This window comes from Actinia tenebrosa, unplaced genomic scaffold, assembly GCF_029948245.1.
Source record: "Actinia tenebrosa isolate PJP-AT-01 unplaced genomic scaffold, QUT_ActTen_1.0 PGA_scaffold9__36_contigs__length_13948895, whole genome shotgun sequence".
In the NCBI taxonomy this organism is placed as follows: domain Eukaryota; kingdom Metazoa; phylum Cnidaria; class Anthozoa; order Actiniaria; family Actiniidae; genus Actinia; species Actinia tenebrosa.
The window spans coordinates 7410025-7437538 of NW_028292586.1; the positions used below are offsets into that span (position 1 = coordinate 7410025).

Consider the following 27514-nt stretch of genomic DNA (forward strand, 5'->3'; position numbering starts at 1 on the left):
ATCATTATTGTCATCATTTTTTTATTATTTTTTAATAGCAATTTCTTCATGTGTGTCTATATAGGATAGTTAAATAGTACTGTAAAAATAAAAGTCAAAGTTGTGAAAAGGAGAAAACGACGATTAGATGGTAGATTTGTCAGAAATAGAGTACCGGTGAAGCGACAAAAACTAGACGAAAAGATCAAGAGAGAAAAACTTGAAAACGAACACAAAATATTATTGAAGGAGAGCGAATTATTGAGTTAGATTACCTGATGGAGCAGTTAAAAAGTGAGTGTAGTGAATGTAAAGAGGCACTTAAACTTCATGAATTGATCGACGAAAAAAAGTTTGGACTCTTGGTAGTTTGTTTTACATTCAATGCGAATTCGGAGTTTTAAACTGAAATTTCACCTACTATAAACCACTTAGTTTCTTCTATGAAAATCTTGGGGCTTTGTTCAATTCTCAGTTATCCCTACAAGGTTTTCTTATTGCATTCTCCAGGACATTTAGTGACCGTATTTTTGATCCAGTAGCTCTTGCAGTAGTCCGCCATGTTTACCATCCCATAATGCAATGCTCAACCACGTCTCTCAGGGGAGGGGTGGAGTAAATTTGTAACCATCGCTGGAAAAAAGCTTGAGATCTGATATTCAAAAAATTATAACTCCGAAAAACGCATGGTGACCCCAGTTTTTTATTTTCTTGGTATGTTTTGTAAACACTTAAGATAATTTTGAATGCGCTATTTCAAAGATAAAAATAGTTTTGAGTGGTTTCTTTTTTGATTTTGTGTTTTTGTCCAAAATTGAAATTTCACCTACTTTTGCCCAAAAGCAGATAAAAAATGTACTTTCATCTTTGCAACTTCAAATCTTTTTATTAATATGAAAAATATTTATGTTTAAGATTATTTTAGGCAAAATTTCGATGTACTTTAGCCAAACACAAGGGATATGTGATTTTTTGAAGTGCTTCAAAATGAGCTCACGTCATCGGGTCTTTAATGACAATTATCTCACTTGGATGCGTGGGGACCCCCAAATTTTTTCACGTTTTTAGATAGCCCCTTGGGTACTCTAAATAACTGACACAGTTTCATTCAAATAAAAATGGGTCGCGAACTGTAATATTTGATTTCTTCTACAGCGTGTGATCGATGGTGTTCAAATGGCCGTTGTAAAGCCTGAGCGGGTCACGTTACATACTGCATTCTGATTGGCATAACTATGTTGGCAACAAACCCAAGTCTGTCGGGGAAGGGGAATTTGTTTCGAGATTGGTATCACGTTCGGCCAATCAGAATGCAGAATTAATGTACACATACACAGGAACCTTGTTTGGGCTGCCTGTGTGCTGCTTTGTTTATTAGGGGAATCCCCGGACGACACAGCAGCAAGGCGTCGGAAATGCAATAGAGACCTTTAGCATCACGTTTTTTCCTGAAACCGCAAACGGCAAACCGCGGTTTGACGTTAGCCGTTTGTCGTTAGAGGTATGATCCTGTTTATCGATTTAGCTTGACGGTCCCAGAGGTTGCATAGAAAACAAGTGAATTATGGGATATTTCACTCAAAATGGCCGCTGCTGCAAGGTTGGTATCACATAAATCTAGATTTTTCATCGTTCATATCATAGTTAATAGAGGGGAATGGTTAGGAAACCTATTGTTATCAGGTCTTTGTTCGCTTTTGATGTTGAACCGGTCTTGACCGTGCACAATGTTTGATTTATGCTCATCCGAAATTGCAAAATAAGTAAACATAAACTTCGTCTATGGGATTATTGTAAGGAATATTCAAATATCTCTTATAAATCTTTAAAGTGCACATGAACCCTTCGACAATACTTTCAGTACTGATTCTGCATAAAGTAAATAGTTGATTGGTAAAATATTTCTTGATTTGAGTGATGCGTCTTTAAGTTATGAAGGTTTATACTTCCAATATGTTAATGATGATGACGTCAGGTAAGGTATTTGAGTGTTTTTGTTGTAACTAGTAATACTAAATGCTGGCCATTTTGAAAAAAAAAAATTGTAAATAGCTTTCATGTAAACCATGAGTAAAATAATGATGCTTTTTAAATACTGTTTCTATGAACCAGTTCGATTTTGTATATTTGATTAAGCCTTAATAGACGTCACATCATTAGCATATTGGAAGTATAAACCTTCATAACTTAGAAACGCATCACTCAAATCAAGAAATATTTTACCATTCAACTATTTACTTCGTGTAGAATCAGTACTGAAAGTATTGTCGAAGGGTTCATGTGCACTTTAAGGTATTTTGAACTAGCAGCCAAGAGAAAGATTTTGGTCTGTTCACTCAGCCATTGCCAACAATGGTAAAACAATTGTAAAACAAAGGATTGTGCACGGTCACGCTTGAAAAAAGTGAACAAAGACTTATAACAAAAGGGTTTCCTAACCATTTCCCTCTATTAACTATGTTCATATATTGAAAACGTGTATTTTATATGGGTTTATTTAGGCGAAATTTTGACGATATCATTACGGTTTTGCTATTCGACGATAGCAGTGATAACTCCAGTAGCGATGAAGACGATCTTGACTTACTTTTAGTTGAATCTCTGTTTCCACCCCAAACGAATAAAGACGTTCCCAGATTGAATTTTCAAGACATCACCGATGCCGACTGTGAAACGATGTTTAGGTAGGATTTTAATTAAGTTTTATTTTGTCTTTCTCGTTCATCCAATCATTCTCTTATAAAATGTCGCAAAATATTCCGTAGGTTTCAGAAGAACGACATGGAACACCTTTTGGACTGCTTACAGATTCCCGAACATTTCGTCTGCAGCCAAAGAACTAAAGCAACTGGGATGGAAGCACTCATGATCTTGCTACGAAGGCTAGCATACCCGAATAGATGGTGTGATCTTGTCCCAATATTTGGAAGACCCGAGTCTGAACTTAGTCTCATATTTAACAAAGCAAGTTTCTAAACACATACCTACTGGTCAGCATCCTTAATTTGTTAATCTGCAATTTTGTATATTATTTTTCTTTCCTTTTTCTATAGGTATTGGACGACATTTATGATCGCTTCAAGCATCTGCTTGAATCCCTTGACCTCATTTGGCTTGACACACAACTCTTTTCACAAGTTATATATGATAAAGGAGCACCACTTGAACAATGCTGGCAACAAATCACGGCGTTCTATGCTTACTCATTCATACTAGCGTCGGAAGTGTAGCAATGCGTGTTGGTCAGTACAAAGAGTTTTCTAGCCACATAAGAAGATATTTGGCGAATAAAATTGGGAAGCTCTTAATCTGTCACAAATTCCGCAAGCCTTGAAGACAAGAATATATTTCGAGTTAGTTGCGCTGGATTTAAGCGAAATATGAAGGTAAGCTTAGTCGTCTAGTGGAATTTCAACTGTATTCTAACTACGTATTTGAAAATAAATTGAGGTTTCACTTGTTTAGGCGGCATTTTTTGCTCTTTTCTGGTCATCATTGCCATTCAAATGTAGCCTGCCGGGCTACGCAGGCTATTCAAATGCTGTTATGCGATTTCTTGGGTATGTAAAGGGCAACACAAACCAGTTAGAAAATACGACTTCGCCAAAAGAAAACGTTTGCATCCCTCAGTATTAAAATTAAAAACTGATTTCTTTTTCTTTTTCTTTACAGACAATCTGGAATATTACTTCCACTAAAGTGGTGAGTAGAGCGTTAATAAAGTCAAATACTTTTAGGTGTTATGGTAACCTCATGACGTGAAGTAGAGCAAATCCGTGTTGCGTAGTATTATTATGACAATACAACCGATCTCCCTAAATTTTCGAATCACAAATGACCAATGTCGTACAATTCTTGCTTTGAAAAACTCTTTTAGCAAAGAATTTAAGATGATTTAAGTGATTTTTCCGTTAAAGGATAAAATTCATAATAAATTCATAATTCATAATAAAATTCAAGTCGATATATGTTTCAGTTAAGTAAGTTCGCGCGGGAAACGTAAATACCACTGAGTCAGCTGTTAATACTAACGTACTTTTCAACTAGGCTCTCAAATTTTTCTACGTATACCCATAATTTTGTACTTTGAAACATTTATATGCATAAAAGATGATGGATTTCTTTTCAAAGAATATAAATCTTTGTCAATTCGTATTTTTTTGGGGGAAATACGATTGCGCCATCAATTTTGCAATCTCTCGCGAGATCAATGAACACCGTCAGGATATGACGTCAAATCGCGAGACCATCACATGACGCTGAACACAATGAAAAGTCAACTTAAGTATTTTTAAAATGTCGGTGGCAAAAAATTATTGTAATTCTAATTTTTCTTTTCTCTTCTTTCATTTTCCTTCAATTTCTACTTATTGGAATTATAACTTTTTCAACTTTTTTTCTCCTTTTTTTTTGTGTTTTCTTCTTCTATTTTATTTCTCTTTCATTCATTCTTTTTTATTATTAATGATTTATGTATCACTCTTCTCTCTCTCTCTATATATACATATAATATACATATATATATGCTACTGGAATTCTACTATTATATTCTATATTATATTCTACTGGAAGTTCATCGTTGATCTACCATCTATATTCAAGTTTATATATATATATACTTATATATAAGAAGTCTGTGAATCGATTTTCCCATAAAACAGTGCTCAATACATAGAAGTAGAGCAGAATATATATATGTGTGAGAAGAAAAAGTCAAGACTACATTTTTCCCGGCAAGCCTGTTTCGTGAATCACTTCACTCTTCAGGGGATTTAGTGATAAGAAAATTCATGACTATCGTTCATATAGGAAAAATATACATAATTAATTAATTAGATAATAAATAGATTAGCTGTTGCGACTTAGCAACACTTTGTTTCTGTGTTGGCATGAAGATACAAGTTTATTTCGTTTATCTAATGATGAGAGTTCAGGTCGGTGGAGTTATTAGAAATTTTTCTTTGAGGCAAAGATTACATCTTTTGCTGGAGCTTTTGTAGGCAGAGCTTGATGAGTCTAGATGTGTTCGCTAAGTTCAGTGGAGTTTTTGTGTTGTGCGTGACTGCGTGATGGAATGAGGAGGTGTGGTTTCTGTATCTTTAACTACTTGTTTTGTAGTCGTTTTTGCTGTGAGTCCGATGTTTCTATATATATATATATATATATATATATACACTCGATTGCAGAAACATTGTAGCATACTTTATACATTTATACAAATACCTAATGAGATGCATATTGCAATTTTACTTTTTTCACCCTCAAAACCAATTGATTTATAATCTGTATGATGTAAGACACGAGAATAAAATATTTTGACGTTCGTTGAATGAAACAAATAATAAATAAAGCGAGTTTTCTGTTTTGCATATCATTAAATATACTGAATAAATTAGGTATTTTTATAAATGTATACTACAACCTTTCTGCAATCAAGTGTATATATACATATATATATATATACACTTATTTCAATAAAGTTAGTCGCCTGAAAAGCTACAAAGCTGAGACCAACAAGGATTATGGGTAGATACATTTTACATGTTTCAATCGCTTTAATAACTGTTGATGGCTTTTAGATTTTTTACCAGTTACCGTCACACCTCTTCTGAGCTTCCTCAAGCTGCAAATTGTATCAAAAGCTTTACTTGTTTGATATTAAAGTTTCCCATGATCCTCAGTGATCTCAGTTTTCTAGGTTTTTGGTGACTAACTAAAGAAATCTGTGAATCAATTTTCCGTAAGATAGTGCTCAATACATTCATAGAAGTAGAGCAGATCGAAACACAAAACAGGCTTGTCGGGAAAAATGTTGTCTTGACTTTTTCTTCTCAAACAAATATATATATATATATATATATACAGCCATTTGTAAAAATTATGGCCGTTTCAAATATACATACAGGTATACCAGACACGGCGAGATACCTTTCTCGATATTTTTTTTGGAAAGCCCACGAAGAAAATTCCGGATGTGACGCAGGCTAAAGTGATAGACAATTCAAAGAAAAATATCAGGGATGATATCCCATAATTTTTGATATGCTTTTGATATGTACATATATATGGAAGCGGCCATAATTTTTGCAAATGGCTGTAGACACATATATAATATATATATATATACTCAAAGGCACTTAATTGTTTAAGTATCATTCTTAATTATCATTGTCATAATTAATTATAATTATTTTAGTTATTATTATTACTATTTCATAATTATTGCAACTTTTTTTCCTTTTCTCTTTCTTTGTTTCTTTTTTTCCCTTCTTTTTAGTATTTTTCTTCTTCCTTCCTTTTCCTTGAGTTTTTGAAATTCAATTATTTTTTTCACTAAAATTAATGTCATCGTTATTCATAGGCCGTATATACAGTTCTTGTGCTTGTTGGACTGTGTGCCATGCCAGGAAGTGGAAAATGTAAGACAGAGGAAGTAGAGAAATGTTCAAGCTTGGACCCACCAGAGGGCTGTTTTTGCAAGATGTGCATATCATGCCCAGAAGGATTTGGGCCAACTCGCCCATGTGGTGGAAGATACTCGACTGGTACCATAATAAAGTGCAAACCCTGCCCCAATGGTGTTAGCTATTCTAAGGAACACAGCATCGCCTCCTGTGAACCATGTCATCAGTGTGATGGCAGAGAAACCCTACGCAAGTGCACACCCAACAGTGATACCAACTGTAGTACCAAGTGCAGAGTAGGGTACATCATGAGCCATGCTGTGGATGAATGTGTTCAGGACCCCTCATTCAAGACCACTCCTCGACAGATAGATACAGCAAACCTGACAACCCAATTACCTGGGACTACAACCAGCCCCAAGAATACACCAACAGAAGGCCAAAAAACTCAAAGGGAAACACATGGAAACACAACTAAACATACTGATCCTGACACTTTAGGAAGGAATGGGCAGCCAAAAAGCAAAGATTCCAACCATTCCAGGAATATCATAATTATCTCAACAATTATTGCTGGATGTGTGGTAGTGGGATCATTGGTGGTGACCTACTTCCTTAAGAAAAAGCAAATGGCCTGCTTCCGTAATAATGCTATGAATCAAGATGAGAAAAGAGCATTGACCAAGAATAGAGATTCTCTAAAATCTTCCCAAGAAGGTAAATTAATTTAATTAATTAAGACTTTTTATGTTAGACTCAATTATTACAAAATTGATACTTAATTAATTTTAGTTTTCTGTACAATATTTTATGGTGAAGAAATTCTTGACAATACCAAAACTAGTTTTACAATATAATGGCCACATCATCACTTAAATAATTTCTGGTTCCCAGAATTTTTGAAAGAACGTCAAGATTAAATTTAACATTTTTCCCCTAAGAATTAGGAAAAAATTTTTTTTACAGTTTTTCCTTTTATTATTTACATTTAAAAATCTTGAAATTATTACAATTCTTCTTTATATATGTCATATACTTTTTTGGATTTTTCACACATAATTTCAAACTATACAGCCAATCCAGCGTATAAGCACCTCCCCCGAATAAGCGCCTCACACATTAAGGGGGAGCTTATTCGTGGAATTGTGCATAATGCTATGATCTGACTAAATCGAGCACATTTTAATGAATAAAAGTTGATAGAACACATGTACACCACGTTAATATATAGAAAATTAACATAAGTGCTTCTTCTCGTTATAGTATACTAATACCAGTACTGTCGTAGTAGTATAACATTGATATTATAAGACTAGACGCATATCTGCATGAACTCAGGCTTCATAGCAGAAAATCTAAAGAATTCTTTGTTAACATTGTCATCCTTTTAGATGCAATGTCTGTTAGACTTTCGAAAAGATATTTGTCCTTGTAAATCACACGAGCTAGAAATGTTGAGGGAAGGCAATCAGGATTTTTTACCAGACAATACTTCAAGCAGCACACATGTACCTTGGGCATGACTTCTCCCATATAAATCTCTTGCATGAGAATCAACTATATTGATCCCACATTACCATTACAATAGATAGCAACTGCAGTACTCCCTATTGTTATCACAAGATTGGTGTAGTTCTCAGCTATAAGTGATTCAAAGGCTCTTTGCAAAGAAGTACAGTACTGATATCCTTCTATGGTGCTCTTGATGTATAGTGCTAGTGTAGCTTTCACTGTATTGAAGTTAATACTCAGTGTCAAACACATTTAACATTGGTGGTAGTTCTGAGTGCATTAAAAAGGACTGTCTGGCTAATTGAGATAAACTTGAATACAACTGATTTCCAATATCCATAATTAACATGAGGTCATTGGTAGAATTAGCTCCTTGCTTGTTATTGTAAATCAAAGAGCACAAACTCATTGCAACACACTGTTGTCTACCCTGGGGCTCAGAGGTTATTACATTCTCGCTCCGGCATTTACTGTGTTGACGAATAGCCTCGTTCAATGTTCCGGGAAAAGCGAATAGAACCTCTGGAGCCCAGGGTAACTGTTGTCCAGAATTTTGTCCAAATACCAGTTCATTACCTTGGCTATATGGTACTGTTATGGTTTTGCTAGGATCAATGTACAATGAAGCAGGACCAGGGTTCTTCTCTATGTCTGTACTCAGTTAAAATTTACAATAATTTGGCATATGGGTCTTGTAGTCTTGTAGAGACATATCAAACTATTACAAGTACTGCAGTAAACAATGATAAATACCGACTAGCTCTATATTTCGACTTCATTATCTCTTTATAAACCCCGCTAGAGCAATTAAACAAAAGCTTCTTTTCATGTTGTGTGACTTTATTTAAGCTTATTCTCTTAGTATTCAGCTTACATTCATTTTTTGTGAGTTTTCTGGAGGACTTCGGTATACTTGAACCATAGTTAACGAATACGTTTGAAGATAAACTCTTTCAGCTTTTGTTTCACAGACTTTTCAGAGGTTGTACTGGTATTCTGCCGGGTTCACGATCATGTCTACGTAGGTTTACATGAGATAACTGATTTCGTATAGCATGATTTTATAGTCAGCGACGAATCCTTAAAGAAATCCGCCATTGCTCGTCCATGTGTTTATGTGGTGCATACTACGCATGCGCATAGAACTTGCGCATGCGCTTTGAACGCAACTGCGATTTGTGACAGAACGCAAATAAGCCCAATTTATACCTCGCGCATTTCTTTGAAAGCCCGAGTAAAAAGCATACTTCGACAGTTGTGTACGCGTTTCCTCCCGTTGAATAAGCGCCCTGTTCATTAGAAATGAAAAATACGGTAACAAGATTTTAGCCTTGTACAACAGCCTTTCTTCAAGAAAATAGTTTTTCGGGCGCTCACTGCTTGAATACGAAAATAATTCTTTCTTATATTTTAAGTTTGGGATGGAAAATTCCTTTTTGATGTAATTTTAAAATTGGGAATTTCTATAAATTATGTAAATTAAGATATTCAATTGGATGTAAGCCTTCTAAAATTTTAATTACGTACAACAAAAATGTTCGTTAATTGACATATGTACTATACCCATTGCCTCTGATTAATGTTCTTGTTAATGAACTCCTAATCTCTTAAATATTCCACAGTCCTGTGGCTATACAACTTACGTCTCGGTGATGTTGATGACGCCCTGCTTAGCGATGTTGAAAACTTTATCAGTTTAACCTCAAAAGTTCTCAAAGGCTGGCGTGCCATTGGAAAAGAGATAGGATTAAAACAAACTGACTTACTAGCAATTGAAGTTGCTGGTCAAAAGCAAGGTACAAATCAGGGTGAGCAGCTATTGATAAACCTTAAATCTTGCAAGCCAGAGTTAACACTCACAGAATTTGTTACGATCCTTGATAAACTGGGGAGAAAAGATGTTGTTGAAATAATCAAAGCTTATTATACAGGTGAAAATGACAAAAATGTAAATAGTGCAATTCAAATACGTGAGACAATAGTATGATGCACTCCAAAGAAATAGTTCCCTATTATGCTATTAGTAATTATACAGCTTCTCATTAATCCCTATAGGTAACTGTCCAATTATTTTCTTAATTGGACAGGTCTTGTTGATATGGGATTAATTAGGCAGCTATATAATTAATAGGTAATGGGATTTCATACTCCCCAATCAAGAAATAATTAGACTCGAAAAATTCCTCTGACTGCCAAATAGGACTCGGCCTACGGCCTCATCCAATTTTGTCAGTCCTCGGAATTTTCCTCGTCCAATTATTTCTTAATTGAACAGCATGGGGTCCTATTACGTATACTTAGTATTTTTAGCATTAGTATTAGTATAAGTATTATTACTAGAGTGCAAACCATATAATAGTGAAATAGCAAAAAATCTAAATAGCACTTATTACAGTAATACATCTTTTTCATTTGTTTTCAATTGTTTCATTGATGCTAGAGTGCAAACAGTTAATCTGTAAAACACTAATTACTACAATATAGTGCTAATTAAACAATAGAAAACAATGGAATGTGCATGAAATTGTGCTATTTAGTATCAAAGTTTCACGGATTTACTGTGGTCACTCTAGTTTGTACTAATTAGTTATTACTATTTCATGGAGATATATGATGGTTTGCGTGCACTTTTAATTATTAGTTTTATTAGTATAAGTATTATTAGTACTATAGTGTTAGCATTATTAGTGTTAGTCAAATCTAACTAATGGTCTGTCACCAATGCTGCATTCTGATTGGATGAGATAAGTACTACTAGGCTTTAAGTTATACTCTACTAGTACCAAAAAGTTCCGGCTTTGAAAGCAGTTGGATTTGACTAAAATGATTATAATCCTCACTCACTTATGGCGTTTGAGTCAATAGCCCATAGGAATCCCCAACAAAAAGATTGACAAAGAAATGACCGTAATTAATTCTCGCTATTGCGGACACTCGCTATTACGGACGTCAAGTGACGGTCCCAAGGGTGTCCACTGTAACGAGAGTTCACTGTATATACGTCATCCGCTGTGATGACATGTCCCTTCCCTATCAATTCTCCAGATTTGAATATCTCAAGGGTTGACAGACAGCCCTAGGAAGGGCTAAGTTCAATTAAGACAAAGACAGAATACTGTCTAAAAGATGTATGTTAATTGCTTTGAATTTTTCAAAGAGAATATTAAGAGACCGTTCGAATTCCTTGAGTGACCATGAAATAATATCAGGCTCACCGCCAGCAAGTCAAGGCTTAGAGTTTATTTGTTTTGTCATGAAAATAAACTTATTAAATACAATAACAAAAATCAAAATAAGACAAGGATGGTCGTAACGAAGCCGGTGGCTTATTCTAGTACAAGCAACCTTTACTATGTTACAAATTTGATAGCATTGATAGCATATTTACATTAATATTTTAACTTGTATTCCATTATATTATAGCTAGTTAAATTATGTTACAATGTGAATGATGTACAAAATTATAGAGTAAACCAATGGTTATAAATGATAACTAACAACTTAGTCAAAATAGGTAGAAATAAGGTAGTTTTTTGTATTTAGCCGTAAAAGAGCTATAAGCCATTGACCGTGTTTTATATTCTCGTGTAACATATACTATAAAACTTGGGACCTTGATATTTTACAGAAAGCTTTCTTACTTTGTACATATTGGTCCAACAAAAATGAATATGATATTTATCTTGACTTCATGTGTTATAACCATGAACTTCTTTCATGACTTTAAACATGTTTTATACTGGAAGAAGATTATGCCCGTAAGAATACATGAACTAGCCTGTATGTAGTCTACAAATGTCAGAAAACTTTAACAAATTCAGATCTTTGAATAAAAGAGTAGTATGAGAATCAACCTTAAAATTGCTTTCAGAAATATATAATCCTAGTTAAACGTTTCTGTAAAATAATTAATTGCGAAAGGTTTGTTGGATAGGTGGCTGCTCAAACAAAGTCCAATGCACCCTGCTTTAAAATGTCTTGAATGCGAGGCTAACATGGAAATACAAAAGAAGTGCCACAAATTCCACTGAAAAAAAGTATGATTTTTCTTTTGTATAAAATAATTAGCTAAATCTCGCGTTCTGATTGTTTGGGAGAGCACACAGTACGCTCGCTTACTTTCAGTTTCGTTATTCATGTAATTGCTATTTTATAACAGAAAATTCATTGCTGCGTGTGTGGAGTTACATTAAGCACTTGGGGATTGGCAGATCACTCAAGAAGTCTCGTGCTTCTAACACTTCTCTCGTGTTCTCCCAACCCCCGCGTGCTTTATAACTCCACAAAGCACGCGCTTTCTATTTCTTCATTCATTTAAGACTTTTGAGAAGGGTCCATTGAAATAACCAATGTGCACAAGCACGAATCTCTAGCACAAAGCATGATGGGAAACTAAGTACTTATGCTTTTTCGGCTCCTCTTAAACGTCATCTGACAATTTTTTTCTTCAACATTTTGTATGGAAATGTAAGCATTACAACAGATGATAATAATATATTACTTTATTCTGATAAAAGTTTCTTTGATTTCCTTGTTCTAATTTTTCAGTACCGAGAGTGCTTTGTGAACATTGGTACACTTTGATGCATTAAATTTTGAAGTCCTTTATAAAGGTTTCAAAATCTTTACTGATATAGACATTCATGTTGAACTATTATCAGGTATAAAGATCCATGCATGTGATGGGTTTGAAGTTTTGAAATGTATATATAAACTAGAGACAATTGCACTATAGCTCAGTTTTGTATATTCCATATTTACTTAAAATCTTCAAGAAATAAAGTCTTTAAAAAGCCATATCTGATTGTTCCTTGGACTCTAAACATTTGATACTAATTATGTACATTATTATTATTATTATTATTTATTTATTTATTTATTATTATTATGGGACCATATATTATTTGTTGGAGCGGGGGAATAGGGCCGTAGTATGGGTGAGAAAATAGAAAAAATAAGCTTACATATTTCAGTTTGAATTCAGTAGCCCATTTTAAGGATTTTTTCCCCACTAAAAAAAATATCCACACAGAGCGAAAGAAGTGCTATTTCTCAATGATCGGGTAAAATTTCGAGGCTTTATTTCACGTTTCAATGATTTTATTGACATTTTTGATAAATCCCCATACATTTTCTTATAACATGACACCACAGAAACCAAGCTTGGGCTACCTGTGCTGTATGCAGCTTCAAATAAATACCCTTCAATAAGCCTTTTCATAGTTTAAGAACCGATTCCACTGCGCATGCGATTTTATCCCGAATTTCTCACCTTCTTTTTTTTTTTCTTCTTTCTTACCATTTACTAGGGCGTGCGTTACACTGATACGTTACGTTAATCTGCTATCAAGTTACTGATTAGTACGATTACCGGAAAGCTACCGGAAACTCAATAGTCAGGTAGCAGAAGCCGGAAAATGAGGGTTTCGTTCAACCCACGGATTAGAAAAGGTTTGAATGTGGATTCTGGGAGAACTTTACCCCCTGAACAACACCTGTTAGTTAGTGGAGTCGAATTGTGGTATAGGTTTTGAGTTAAGGGGAGGTTTTTATTTTAGACCAAAAACCACAGGGTACCCAATAATGATTTTTTGGAAAAAAAGCTTTTTCATTTAAAATTGCTACAGAAAAGCATCAAACATTACACAGCTACAAATTCTATTGTGGTATCTTTACCTTTAACTAATTTGGAACTATAAGGTATATAAAAAGTTTTCGCTATATGATTTATTTAAACATAAAAATAATCTACAAAATAAAAAAAAAATTTTTAATCATCCATTTATTGTAGCAGATTTTTGGTATGGAATTTGTAGAACTTAGATGATCTCAAATTTTTTCTAAAGCGTTTTAATTTGAGATATTGGTCAAAAGGAAGCGGAAATGCATTTCAGCCTCGCTTCCTTGAACGTCATATCGAGGCTATTACGTCACATCCAACATGGCAGCCTCCATGGATTCATCTTTGTTATGTCTGTAAAGACTGTAAGTATGTTTATATATGCCTTTTTTACTACATAAACTTAAGAACTATTGAAAAAAAACATTGATAAAACTTTCTTCTATAGCAACAATTTAATACGAGAAGAAAATATATATGAAATAAGAGCAATTAAAACGTCAAACATCGCTGGGACGTGGTTGCTTTGACTAATGACGTTTAATTAATGCCTTGTTTTCCTATATATCCATTTCTTAGTTGTTACCATGGAGAGTGAAAAAGAAAAAATAGTTGAGTCGTCTGCTGAAAGTAGCTTTTCATTGCCCCTTCCTCCTGAGCCGAAAAGAAGGAAGCTTGACATTAGCAAATGTATCATTTGCCAACAATCTCGAGGGAGTGAGCCTCTAAGGACGGGCAAAGATTCTTCCGTTATCAAGCTCATATCCTCAGCAAAACGAAGACGAGATGAAGTGCTTTGCATCCTTGTAAGTGGTGCTTCTGAGGGGTTTGTATGGCACTCGCCATGCTATGCGTCTTACACGAGCGCAGAAAATATTCGCCATGTAGTGAATTCTTTTAATTGCAAGGATGAAAATACCAAAGGTGATGGCGACAAAGCAAATGAGACTGGTAGACTTTCTCGATCCGTGTCTGAGGTTCCGGACTGGTCAAAGTGTTTGTTTTGCAAAAATAGAACTTACAAGAAATGTAAGGAACTAATTAATGTTTGCACGTTTGAAGCATCCAGTAGCATTAGAAAGGCTGCAGAAGCAAAAGGGGACGAATCGATGCTCCATGTTCTTAGAAGCATTAGGTATGACCTAATGGCCGCTGAAGCAAAATACCACAAGAATTGCTATTCACTGTATCTTCTTAAAAAAGATGCAAAGACTGAAGACCATGACTCTATGTATGAAGTTTCATTTCAGGAGTTTGCAGTCGAGATAACACGTGGTATCCGGGAAGGAAAAGCTTACGACATTGCATCTCTTCTCTCCATGTATCAAGACATCCTAACGACTAAAGGTGTCAATGGAAGTAGTTACACTAAGCAGCATCTAAAAGCAAGACTTCAAAAGCATTTTGGAGACAAGTTGGTTTTTCACCCCCCGACTGCTCGTAACAAACCAGAACTTGTTTATGGCAGCACTATTATAGTGCAGGATATATTGAATGATTGGGCTGAATTGCAGCGTCAAAAGGATGAACAGTGCATAGAGACTGAGATATTTCGAGTGGCAAAACACATCAAGAAGAAAATATCAGAAGTAAGAGGAATTTCAACAAAACCCCTCAACGTCAGTGATGTTGGTCTTGCATCCACGCAGCGCATAATTCCCGTCTCCCTGCACTTGCTTCTGCGTCTTCTGGTAACATCCGACATTACCAAAGAGACTCAGCTTTCAGGTTGTGATACAGAGTGTAATAACGCCAATGATGAAAGACAGGTTTTAAGCATTGCCCAGGATGTCATTTACTGCTGCAGTAAAAGTAGGGTGAAACTGCCAAAACAAGTCTGTCTTGCTATGTGTGTTCACCATCTTACAGCATCCAAGGGCCTGATAACCCTCCTTAATAGGATGGGCCATTGCTGCTCGTATGACGATTTCAGAGCAGTAGACACTAGCATTGCCATGGAGGTGTTAGCTAAGGCGCATGAATATGGCACGGTAGTACCCACCAATATATCACCAGGCTTATTTGTGCAGCTGGCTGCAGATAACAGTGACATTAACGAGGAGACGCTTGATGGTAAGAATACCACGCATGCGACTACAATGGTTGTGTATCAGAAAAAGCAGTTCGGACCCGAGCTGCCCTCCACACGTCTTGCCCAACACGAAACAAGACAAAGATCGCATCAGACAGACGAAAGCGTGGTTACTCTAGAAGAATGCTCGGTGCACGGCAAGAGACCAACTGTCGCTGAGTACGTTGGCAAAGTTGACAAGGAGTGGTTCACCGAAGAGAGTGAAGCATTTAACTGTGCAACATCAAATGATGTTACATGGAAAGTATTAAGGTTAAACGACAGATGTCTATCCCAAGATGTAATCGTAGAAGCATGTGAGAATCAGTCCATCCCAAGTTGGAGCGGTTTCAACTCCATTCTCTTCCCCGATATTCCATGTACTAATAACATTGGCTATTGTCCTTTGATAGAAGGATCATCTACCGATTTCAGTACCATCTACACTGTCCTAAAGCATGCTCAGGCAATTAGCGCTAGCGTTGGACAGGCAGATACTGTTATAACTTTCGACTTGGCGATCTACATAAAAGCCAAGCAGCTACAATGGAGGTTCTCAGATGAATTCTCAGATGTCGTAATTCGTGTCGGTGGTTTTCATATAGCCTTAAACTTTCTGTCGCTAATGGGCAAGAAATATGCCAGCTCGGGGTTAGATGATCTCCTTGTTGAATCTGGCGTTTTTGGAGCTGGCGCAGCATCGGCATTAATGAAGGGAAAAGCCTATAATCGTGGAGTAAGAGCCCACAAGCTTACTATGGAAGCATTCTTCCGCTTAATGTGGCGAGCTTTCCTTGAATGGTGCCAAACTAACGACAATGAAGTGATTGGCCGTCAAAGAAACCATCTTTTTCAGAAGATACAAGAGTCAATCACGGTAGTGGAGAAGAAAGAAAAGGTGAGCAAGAGCATCCATAAGCTAGAAACAGACTTAACCGAGGTTACCGAGCTGTTTAAAGAATACAAGAAGACAAGGAGCACTGAATCGAAGATGTTTGCATTCTGGGAGGAATACATGTCCATGGTCAACATTCTACTTCCGTTTATCAAGGCAGAACGAACAGCTGACTGGGATCTTCATCTTACCACAGTAGCTGCTATGTTACCTCACTTCTTCACTATGGATCGCCAAAACTACGCCAGATGGCTGCCTGTTTATCTCTCAGATATGAATGGCCTGGCCAAAGTACATCCAAGAGTTTATGAGGAATTTCAGTCCGGTGGTCATGCAGTTAGTCGTTCCACTAACCCATTTGCGCAGGTGTGGATAGATATGGCGCTAGAGCAATCTATAAATGCCGACTCCAAAGCAAAAGGAGGCATCATCGGTATATCTCAGAACCCTGCAGCCCTAAATCGATGGTTCCTGACTGCCCATGAGCGCGCATCTATTACTTCAGCACTGAAGCAAATGTACGGCCTACAATCAAACGAACAGGAAGTTCACAAAGAGGCATCAACGAAGAGAGTTAAACGAGATGAGGAGGATGTTCAGAAGCTACTATCTTGCTTCTCGACAGGTTTAATGACAGATCCATTTTCTCAAGATACCGCGACAGATATTATGAACTTTGCCACTGGTGTAGTCTTACCTGGAGACTTGGGAGACGCATTTGTTAGCTGTACCAAGAAAGGCAAAGAGCACATGTCCACTTTCATAGAGAAGCGAATCAACACAAACACCATAAGTTTTTGGGATCCCATCACTAAACTCAAAATAAAGACGTTTGAGACAACTTCAAGGAAAGTACAACTCAGAGCAGCAGACGAGCGTTTGATAACCGTGAAAGCTGACAGAGATTTATTTGGAAGATTGCTTATCGTGGCAAATGTCAGACAGATCAATCTTAGAGAAGTTCTGTCGTATGAGTTATCTCCAGTGCCCTGTTCACTAGTACACATCGATGGTAGCATAAGAAAATCTACAAAAAGTGACCTGACATCAGTTCTGGAAGATGGAGTCAATGCTCAAACAACACTTCCAGTATCAGAAGGTGACATCGTTCATATCATTGATGGTATGGCACTTATCCAGATGCACAAATCTTGTGGAGCAAGTACATTCGCTGAACTTGCCTTGAAATACTTCACCATTGTTGTAGCGCAGCTTTCAAATAACAATTGCACAGCAGTTCACCTCGTGTTTGATCAATACTGGACGACTTCTATCAAAGCTGGAGAGCGTACCAGAAGAGGGTCCTCAGATGCTCTTGAAGTCAGAATAACTGGTCCTAATACACCAGTGCCCAAACAGTGAGCAAAGTACATCCAAAACCCAAAGAATAAGATCAACTTGTGTGACTTTCTGACCTCTTTATTGTGCAAGATTGGGCAAGAAAAGCTGAAGCAAGGAAAACACCTTATCATCGGAGGAGGTCTGGCTGATGGAGAGAGAGCTGTGAGGATCACACGCGCAAGACCAACTGAAGACATTGACGCCCTTAAGTCCAATCACGAGGAAGCAGATACACGAATGATCCTTCATGCTGCATATGCTGTGAGAGAGTCTCCTACCTCTGTAATCATCATCCAGTCTCCAGATACCGACGTTCTTGTCCTATGTGTATCCCATTTCTCTGAAATTGAATGCAGAAAGTTGTGGTTTCGTACTGGCTTAAGCGACCGTCAGAGATACATTCCAGTGCATACTATCCAGCAAAGCCTAGGAGAAAGGTTGTGTCAGTGTCTGCCAGCATTCCACGCCCTCACTGGCTGCGATTCGACGAGCATCATATCCCATCGTGGGAAGAAGAAACCGTGGATTGCCCTCAAGTGCAGTGCAACTCACCAGATAACTCTCAGCCTGTTTGGTCAGCAGCCAGATTTGGATGATACGCTTGCTGAAAAGACGGAAGCTTTCATACGTGATCTATATCCCAATACGAAAAGAAGCACAAGTACCATGGACGAGCTACGGTACCTAATGTTTTGCCAACAGCGTAAACGCAGAAATGAGGCTCTTCCGCCAACATCAGACAGCTTAAGACAGCACATGAAGCGCACAAGCTACCAAACATTTATCTGGAGAAGCTCCCTCATAGCGATGCAGGATCTACAGAGTCCAGAAGGCCATGGATGGGAGATAGAAGATGGTACTCTCAAACCAGTCTATATGACGAAGGATCCTGCTCCACGCAGTCTTGTTGAGCTAACTACATGTAACTGTAAGAAGTCTCGGTGTCAAGGTAATTGCTCCTGCTACAATTCAGGACTCTCCTGTACGGAGTCGTGCTTTTGCATGCGTGACGAAACATGCAATAACCCACATTCTACAGCTGGGGACTCAGATGAGGGATCTGACGACGACTTGGAAGATGACAGCGATGAGGAAGAGTGAACAACTTCACTCTGTCATAAGGTTCACCTAACATAAGTATACCTGCATACTCGATACAGAAAACAAATTAATATCATACAAATGGATAACCATATATGGTTGATTCATTATTTCTAGTTAAGTAACTAACTAAAGTGCTGTAACGAGCCAGCTATCATGTCGTCTTTAGGCCATAAAGTAAGAGACAAAACATTCTGAACCTCTAGTATTAGTGTTGAATATTTTCACGTGACTAAAAAAATCAATGTAATGGATTGTTATCGTTCATCTTTAAAATATTTTTTGATGACCAACATCTTTCATGAAACTGGAGATTTTTACAGTCAAAAAGAACAGTTCACAAATGTCAATTCGAGATTTAAGATTATGTGTAATGCGCAGAAGATATGTTATATTCCTAACAGGGTTATACTGACATACTATTCTCAAGGAGGTATTGGCTATGGATTGTGTAATGTTTGATGCTTTTCTGTAGCAATTTTAAATGAAAAAGCTTTTTTTCCAAAAAATCATTATTGGGTACCCTGTGGTTTTTGGTCTAAAATAAAAACCTCCCCTTAACTCAAAACCTATACCACGATTCGACTCCACTAACTAACAGGTGTTGTTCAGGGGGTGAAGTTCTTCCGGAATCCGAATTCAAACCTTTTCTAATCCGTGGGTTGAACGAAATCCCCCTCTGCTACCAGACTACAACGTATCAGCGCCTTGTTTCAAATCTCAACACAGGAAACCCAATAAAGCACTTACTGATTCATTTATTCATGAACAAATGCTAAAGCCGGGCTCCCTGTGTAAATACCCTAAAATACCCTTCAAAACTCGCTGAAACTGCATACAGGAGTTCAAAATAACCCGAAAATAAGCAAAATGACACCAACAGGCAAGTCGACAAATTTTTATTCACGTTGTCCCAAACAAAATCCCCATACATTCTCTTATAAATGAAGTGAACTTGGGTTGCCTGGGCAGACTCGGGCAATCCTCGGTCAAGACATGTACGGTTGATCTCAGTGTCATGCATGGAGTGTCATGCATGGAGTGTTATGTTGGAACAAGCTCGTGTTGAAACAGGAAGAGGTCGATCCGATCATCTTAAACAAATAAATATAAAGGTAAAATAAAATGAAAGATATGTTAACTCTATTTATATACACAGTATTTATAGACCAACAGTAATAGCCTTAATTTATCAAGTGGGAAAAACGTTCTCAGCTAGTATGAGCTATTTATTAGACTCGCTATTTCGTTTAAGCAAGAAAGCTTAGTTTTACTGTGCATGGCTCGAGCCACGAACTAATTTTGAGTTATGTTTATAAATAACTGTTATTATCGTTAAATCACGGCTTTGGGTATAAGGACGAACCACCGCAAGGCTGAACTTTCAACGAAAGTATGAAATAATAGAGCTTTGATTGATAAAATGCTTTCTTCACCGAGGCATGTTGTTTATATGTTTATATTGAGTGCACAGTATTTCACTTTAGTTCTGATAGTGCAACCGTTTTCTTGAAATTTTATATTTTAAAGTGGGGAGATGGGGGACATTTATTTGGATCTTTTATCTTCATTTGATCATAGTAACTCTGTGACAATAACAGGGCTACTTAAACAGCGAGAACCAACGGTTGATTTAATAAGATAATTTTGAAGGGATCTTTTGATCTGCATTTGTGTCTTTGTGTGATGTTGGTAGTGTGATGAATAGAAGTCTGAGGAAGTGGTGAGACAAAAGCTTTGCTGTATCTGTTTACGAAGGTTAGGTTTCTAGCAAAGCGTAGTGTTGTGGTAGTAAGGGACTGGCGATTAATTAATTTGGGGGGGGGGGGGTAGGGGTGGTAGAAACAGGGGGTGGTTCACACAATTTTGAACTACTAAAAAGAGGTTGGGCTGTCTGACTGAGAGGGTCATCATTTTTTCAACCTCGTTTTATACTGGACCAGCAAAAAAAAAGAGCTCCTCAAATCCAGTTTTACATCACCACCCCAACTTTACTGTATGACCAGTCCCTGATGATGCTTTTGACACAATTTTCCTGACATTTCATTTTTTCCAGCCTTGATCACTTTCTAAGGAAATATTCAGTATATGAGAACTGAATTCTTCTGACTGCAAGATTGTCCCAGCATGGATGTATCGGATATCCACCTTAATGGGGATACTAATAACTGTGATCGAAGAAATACCTATGATGTCCAGTTATGTGTTCTAGCTTCTATCTGCATGGTCATAGGTTTTATCATGTGTTTCTTTGGTATGTAATCATCAACTTTTTCCCCGGTGGGTACTCTTGCCCAATTAGGGTAGGGATGTATCGCTGAACCCTCTGAACCTTAACCCTGTTCCAGAGTAAAATCACTGAAATTCATACCCTGTTCCAGAGCAAGATCACTGAAAACCATACTCTGTTCTCGTATTGCAAAAAAAGATACCCTGTTCTAGAGAGGAGAGAGCGTGATTTCATGTACCCTGTCCCAGAGCGAGCGTGATTTTATATACCCTGTTCCAGAGTAGAATCACTAAAAACCATACCCTGTTTGGCAGCACGTACAAGTATAGCGAATATAGGGGAGTACCCCCCCCCCCCCCCCCCCCCGGGACTTTTTCATAGTTATCTATGATTTAACTCTATTAACTGTGATGTATTGTATAGTATGTATATGTAGATCTTGCATAGTTTGGATAAAAACATGGCAGTGTCACATGGCACACAAAATAATTTCCATATCTGAGATGGAACAGAAAAGTCAGAGAAGTTTTATTTGGTGGGGGGTGGGGGAGAGAGGATGAGGATGTTTCAATTTTCTCTTTGCATATAAAATGCTTAAAATGACAAAGCTTGCTAACACTAACATTCAACAAATAAATACGTAGTAAATTGGATTTAACAGTGGCTGCACAGAGTGTGTATTTGCAAAAATGATAAATAAACTATGGATTTATCAACATTGCAGTTAGACACTGTAGCCTAGTTTTGGCCCTCACTAAAAATTATTCTACTTCAATGGCCACTTTGTAATCTAGTAATCTATCTGGACAAGATTCCGGCTTTGCTTCTTTCTTTTGATATATCTCTCACCAACTACACATTTCTTTTTATACAACATATTTGCATATTTAGCATATAATTACATAGTCCCGTGGAAGACGCAGAAGAGTAAAACAATGAATACATAAATAACAATCAATATTCTTTCATCAAACTGCTAAATAGCTTCATGACACAATTCAAAGTGATTCTTTCATGATTTTCTGAAACATATTTACTTCTTTTTGCATTCACTTCTCAGGATACAAACTGTTCAAGTTCATTTTGTTTTGTACTGGTTTCCTGATTGGATTTTTCATTGCCTACACTCTATGTGCCCTGTACATCACAGAACTTTCTGGCACAATGCGTGATCACAAGGAGCAGGTAATAAAAATAATAAGATCAAATCTGACGTGTTTGATTGGTTGAGATTGTGTGCATTATGACAGTACACTGCAGGTGTGCATTTTCTTGTTGACTTTTCAAGAATTACTCTTCTTCCAAAAATTCTGCATTTTAAGCACTTTATTGCCAAGAAGGTTTAGTTTAAAAACTAAAAAACAGTAAATAATGTCATTTACTCAATATTTAGCTGCTACAATAATTGATTATTTTTATCTTCCACTTTTGACTGTGAAGAAAACATGTTTCTTGTCAACTATATATAGGGGCCATATAGATAAGTTTAACCAAGTTTCAAGTCATTTCCAATTTTCATCTTAGTGCATGCATGCTTTAATAATAATTGAGGTATTTTAATAATTTTATTAGGTTTTCCTGGGGATAGCAGCTGCTACTGGTCTCATCTTCGGAGTTATTGCTCTGTGTGTTTTCTATGTTGGTCTCTTTATCCTTGGTACGTTTCTAGTTATTTAACACAAGATTTAGTTATAAGTCGAAATAGTGCAAATAATAACTAGTCAGCTGTGACTAGGTCTTATAAAATATACAGCAATTTTGGTTTTGTGTAGTAAAATTAAATTTTTTGCTGTCAAATGTGTGATGCCTTTTCTCACTAAAATTCTTGAGAATGAGTAAACAAAAAAAACCCGAGAATGAGTAAACAGTATAAAAAGAAATAAAACATAATATATAAAAATCAAAGTACTTCTTCAATATTGGTGAAAGCACTCTTAAATATTAGGTTCCATGCTCATCTTTACTTGTAAAATTGATATATGTTTCTTTATTAGTTAATAAAGACGTTAGTATCATTATTTAAGCATTGTCATATTCACCATTATGACCATCATTGTGATCAAACTGCATCATACGTTAAGGTATCAGTAAATGGTCAACACCTTAAAGGCCTATTTACACGGCACGATTTGCCGCGCGCGACTTGACGTATACGGCAAAATCAGCTCAAAATCGGGGCGTGTAAATGGCCTACGACAGACGTACGCGGCCTCAAGACTTGTCGTAGCATTTTAAACTTTGGCTTAAAACCCTACGACATGCCGTAGGTAAAATGATGTAAATATGACGATTTTGACCGAGATTGGGACTGGAACTAGTTGATTCCAAAACAAAATGGCGGATTTCCATGAAAACGTCTTTACTGGTAATTAAACACGAAGTGCAAAAATTCTGAATGTTCTCATCGAATAACAAGGTAGACATGATCATTTACTGCACTTCTCAACTGTGTATGGTGGCATTTTACAAAAAGAAACATTTGCTGTAATGACGAGTAAATTGCTCGCGTTTTTTTTGTGCCGCGTGCGACAAGTTGTGCTCGTGTAAATGGTACCAAAATTTGCCGTATACGTCAAGTCGTGCGGCAAATCGTGCCGTGTAAATAGGCCTTATAAATACTATACAAAATATCGTGACAAAACAGGAAACCGCCATGCTGGAGGAATAGCACTATGTATAAACAATAGAATCAGCAAGGGCGTTTCCTATATACATTATTATTCTTACAGATCATATTCATTTTGCAGGAGCAACCATGGGTTGGTTTGTTGGTATGGCTTTCCTACCAGTTCTACATGAACATTCATCTTACTTGGCTGACAACAACTGGATGCCGCTGGCTATATTGATGGGATGCGCGATTGTCGGTGGTTTGTTAATAATCTGCATGCAAAAGGTAATGATGAGATTTACATAACCATAATGATAGTGATTAAGGATAACTCTATAGTTTTTGTGTTGGCTAGATGTTGACCCCAGTCCTGCTTTCCTGTAATATCCTTGTGTACTGGAATTGTCAGGGAAATTCTATTCCATTTTGAATTTTCAATATCATGCAAATTCTTTTAGCCAGTTGATATGATATTTAGTAGTTCATTTTTGAGGAGTGAGGAAAACCGGAAAACCCAGAGAAAAACCCCCAAAGCACAGGAGGACACCAACAAACAACTCTACTCACATACTACATTGAGATCGGCAGGACTCGAACTTGGGCCGCATTGGTGAGAGGCCCGTGCTACCCTGATGCTTATCATCATGTTTAAAATTATACATCCTGCTGAAAATTATAAACTTTAATGAGAGAATTACAAATAAAGATGACTGACTTTTTGTTATCATTTTTTCCAGGTTATAATTATTATTGCCACATCTTTTATTGGTGCAGCGTGTTTGACCAATGCTGTTGACTATTACGTGGAGAATAGCGTCACCCTTTATTACTCTATCAAGGTTTTGCATGGTAAGACTTTCGTTCTACCATTCATTCCATTCTATACCAGGACTTTCAGAATGTTTTGGAGTAGGTGGTTATAAATCTGAAGTAGCAGGCTGTGATCTGATACAAGTAAAAGAAGATATTTTATAGAAAAGAAATAGTAGCTGGTAGTAGCTGGTGGTTATGACTTTGAAGCTGGTGGCCAGCATATTCTGAAAGAGCAATGGCAAGTTTTTGAGACCTTTTTGTTGTATTACATTCAAGAGTAGACTTCATTTGTTATCTACCTCAAAGGCATGAAAATGTAAATTCCAACCAAGGGTATTCAATGTATTCATAATCAATTGAATGTTGTTGGGATTTCTTTCAAATACACAAATTTCCCTCAGCTCAGCAAATTGTACATTCCCATTTTGATTACTACCAATGCAAACAATGCAGCCTTCTTTGTATGTCATTCCATTTATAGTTACCTATTTAGCTCTAGAAAAAATAAACAATATTGAAACAAAAAAGAAAATTGGTGGAGCTGGCTTATTCTGAGGCCCTGGCTTATACTTGAGTCAGACTTGTTTTCCCAGGGGGGTACTCTTGCCCGTTTAGGGTAGGGATGTGCCTCTATGCCCACTGAAACCTGACCCTGTTCCAGAGTAAAATGGCTGAAATTCATACCCTGTTGCAGAGCAATATCACTGAAAATCATACCCTGTTCCGGTATTGCGAAAATGGATACCCTGTTCCAGAGAGGAGAGAGTGTGATTTTATATACCCTGTCCCAGAGCGAGCGCAATTTTATATATTTTGTTCCAGAGTAGAATCGCTGAAAACCATACCCTGTTTGGCGGCACATACCCGTATAGCAAATATAGGGGAGTACCCCTCCCCCCCCCCCCCCCCCGGGCTTGTTTTCACTGTAAAGTAAGGACTTCTTATGCTTGAATTTTGCTTATTCTTACTTATGCTTGAAATAGCATAATTATAGGTTATTTTTTATTGTAACAATAGGACACATCAATTCTTCAATGATTCCAAAATGCTGGTACACCTGGACAGTGTTTTCATTTCTTCCAATCCTGTTCGTGGCTGGTATGGCCTTGCAGTTTGGTAAGACTTCAAAAGGTCAAGATCACAAAAGAGGTGAGGTAAACTAATATAGCCAGCAAATCTGAAATAGAGACGTAGTAATGATGTCACTGCAGAAGTGTCATGAAGCCTGTGAAAATTGACCAGCGAAAAATAAAAACTTGTCTACTATTGCAATAAATTTTTTTAATTTATTTGTTATCGTGTTAACTACTGATATCAGCAAATGCTTTTTTTTTCATTTTGTGGCCTGGAAATCCATAATTTCAAGAGGTAAAGCGACACCTCACGTTAGCAACATTTCTCGATTCTGATTGGCTATAAAATTTCTCAGATCAGCTGGAGGGTGCATAGAAAAAATAATTATGTCTTTTATCAGCCCAGAGGTTGTTTTGGGGGTTTATCTGTCGAGAGTTCACTGCCATGCCCTGACCTAGATCAGCCCAGAGGTTGTTTCATGGTGAGTTAGCCATGCCCTCACTTAGATCAGCCCAGAGGTTGTTTCACTGTGAGTTAGCCATGCCCTGAGTTAGATCAGCCCAGAGGTTGTTTCAGGGGTTAAATGTATCTGTGAGTTAGCTGTGCCCTGACTTTGATCAGCCCAGAGGTTGTTTTAGGGTTTGATTAAGGCAATTAGGCTTTAGCTTTTTTCCTCAAATCTTATTTCAGCTTACAATGGCCGTCCTATACTAATTTCGCCTCCTCTGAATATTGACGGCACAATGATGAGTGAATTTGCATCTGACAATCAGGTGAGTTTATCTTTTTTTTTTACAGCAGATTCTTTTATGACTTTTAATCTTATTATTTAACACCACTGTCTTTATCGTTCCAGCCTCTGATATAAAGGTCATGTTATTACTATCAAACATGCACTTGACCAAACCGAACAAGACTACAAGTCAGTGATGATGATTGATAAAAGGTTTAACAAGATCAATTTAAATTCATTAATTCCAGTCACAACGCATATCTATAAATACTGAAATTACTTCTAGCTTGTAGACTAGTTATACAGACTAGAATGGTTTTGAGTAGCATATGGCTCTCTTATTGTTTCTGTATACAAGGTGTATACAAGAAAACATGTTGCTGTTGCTTTTTATTTTTATATGACATTGTATTGCAATATTATATCAGTTCACATTGGAGCCTAATGGGCCAACACCATTTAGACATGCACAAGAGAACCAACTAAAAAGTAGAATGGTAACAATGCATCAAACTTTGGCTAGTGGAGCCAATCAGAAACCTAGACTACATGAGAATTGTAATTTGACCCTGATGTTATGTGTAAACAACTAGATAGGCTGTTGTTTTTTGCTGCTTTCTGATTGGCTCCACTATCCAAAGTCGGAATGTATTGTTTTCATTCTTCAATTTGATTGGTTCTTGCTGTCTAAGTGGCCCCAGTTATTTATAGTAGTCAAAACTGTAGACTGGGTATATTTGGCGTAAGTATAAGAATGAGACTAAGATTATTAAAATATTAGGGACCGGTCATTAATTATGGGAGGGGGGGGGGGGGGGCAGTGGATGAGAAAAAGGTGGCATCCTGAAAAAAAATGAAAGCCAAATGGCGGTGACATGAAGCTAACCTGAATGAAATTAGGGGGAATTGTGAAGTTTTATATTGGAGAATTTCACTATATTTGGGGGGTGTCCTGAAAAATGTTTTTCTTTCCCTGAAAAAAAGTGCATTTCTGGGGAATTTATCATCCACCCCCCCTCCCCCCACATTCTCCTGTGTTAATGACCTGTCCCTTAAGACTAAACCCACCCGGACAATCACATATCACAACAAATAATTATTGAATATTTAAAATCAGCATTTATATGATT

At 36.9% G+C, this 27514-nt stretch overlaps 4 protein-coding genes across 7 annotated transcripts; all 4 read left to right on the plus strand.

Moving 5' to 3' along the window:
• Window positions 1-1353: 1353 nt before the first annotated feature.
• Window positions 1354-3209, plus strand: LOC148904658 (uncharacterized). Of its 2 annotated transcripts, none has more exons than XM_089025314.1 (4): window positions 1354-1579; window positions 2481-2663; window positions 2745-2943; window positions 3033-3209. In XM_089025314.1, the coding sequence occupies exons 1-4, from the start codon at window positions 1563-1565 to the stop codon at window positions 3207-3209; spliced, it is 576 nt and encodes a 191-aa protein (XP_088881440.1). In that variant the 5' UTR covers window positions 1354-1562. The 2 variants fall into 2 exon arrangements, with proteins under 2 accessions (XP_088881440.1, XP_088881441.1); XM_089025315.1 differs by lacking the exon at window positions 1354-1579 and adding an exon at window positions 2152-2271.
• Window positions 3210-3224: 15 nt separating this feature from the next.
• LOC116306979 (uncharacterized) lies at window positions 3225-12685 on the plus strand. Of its 2 annotated transcripts, XM_089025306.1 has the most exons (4): window positions 3225-3365; window positions 3652-3681; window positions 6341-7100; window positions 9518-12685. In XM_089025306.1, the coding sequence occupies exons 1-4, from the start codon at window positions 3360-3362 to the stop codon at window positions 9880-9882; spliced, it is 1161 nt and encodes a 386-aa protein (XP_088881432.1). In that variant the 5' UTR covers window positions 3225-3359; the 3' UTR covers window positions 9883-12685. The 2 variants fall into 2 exon arrangements, with proteins under 2 accessions (XP_088881432.1, XP_088881433.1); XM_089025307.1 differs by lacking the exon at window positions 3652-3681 and having other exon boundaries at window positions 3299-3365.
• Window positions 12686-18059: 5374 nt separating this feature from the next.
• On the plus strand, window positions 18060-18923 carry LOC148904659 (uncharacterized). The gene has a single exon (XM_089024463.1). It carries the CDS (start codon window positions 18060-18062, stop codon window positions 18921-18923), a length of 864 nt encoding a protein of 287 aa, XP_088880589.1.
• Window positions 18924-19789: 866 nt separating this feature from the next.
• LOC116306993 (transmembrane protein 198) lies at window positions 19790-27182 on the plus strand. 2 transcript variants are annotated; one of them, XM_031717138.2, is made up of 9 exons: window positions 19790-20038; window positions 20980-21177; window positions 22214-22338; window positions 22726-22810; window positions 23901-24049; window positions 24502-24613; window positions 25595-25726; window positions 26342-26424; window positions 26508-27182. In XM_031717138.2, the coding sequence occupies exons 2-9, from the start codon at window positions 21051-21053 to the stop codon at window positions 26517-26519; spliced, it is 825 nt and encodes a 274-aa protein (XP_031572998.2). In that variant the 5' UTR covers window positions 19790-20038; window positions 20980-21050; the 3' UTR covers window positions 26520-27182. The 2 variants fall into 2 exon arrangements, with proteins under 2 accessions (XP_031572998.2, XP_031573005.2); XM_031717145.2 differs by lacking the exon at window positions 19790-20038 and adding an exon at window positions 20296-20316.
• Window positions 27183-27514: the final 332 nt, after the last annotated feature.

What these genes read in the sequence shown, in the direction of transcription:
- LOC148904659 (XM_089024463.1), top strand. Translation starts at nt 18,060, where the DNA reads ATGATCCTTCATGCTGCATATGCTGTGAGAGAGTCTCCTACCTCTGTA.
- LOC116306979 (XM_089025306.1), top strand. An exon ending in ATATTACTTCCACTAAAGTG is followed by an intron (nt 3,682 to 6,340) that starts GTGAGTAGAGCG and finishes CGTTATTCATAG; the next exon opens with GCCGTATATACAGTTCTTGT. An exon ending in TCTAAAATCTTCCCAAGAAG is followed by an intron (nt 7,101 to 9,517) that starts GTAAATTAATTT and finishes AATATTCCACAG; the next exon opens with TCCTGTGGCTATACAACTTA.
- LOC116306993 (XM_031717138.2), top strand. Translation starts at nt 21,051, where the DNA reads ATGGATGTATCGGATATCCACCTTAATGGGGATACTAATAACTGTGAT. An exon ending in TGTTGGTCTCTTTATCCTTG is followed by an intron (nt 22,811 to 23,900) that starts GTACGTTTCTAG and finishes TTCATTTTGCAG; the next exon opens with GAGCAACCATGGGTTGGTTT. An exon ending in CTCTATCAAGGTTTTGCATG is followed by an intron (nt 24,614 to 25,594) that starts GTAAGACTTTCG and finishes TTGTAACAATAG; the next exon opens with GACACATCAATTCTTCAATG.
- LOC148904658 (XM_089025314.1), top strand. An exon ending in GACTGTGAAACGATGTTTAG is followed by an intron (nt 2,664 to 2,744) that starts GTAGGATTTTAA and finishes AATATTCCGTAG; the next exon opens with GTTTCAGAAGAACGACATGG. An exon ending in TTAGTCTCATATTTAACAAA is followed by an intron (nt 2,944 to 3,032) that starts GCAAGTTTCTAA and finishes CTTTTTCTATAG; the next exon opens with GTATTGGACGACATTTATGA.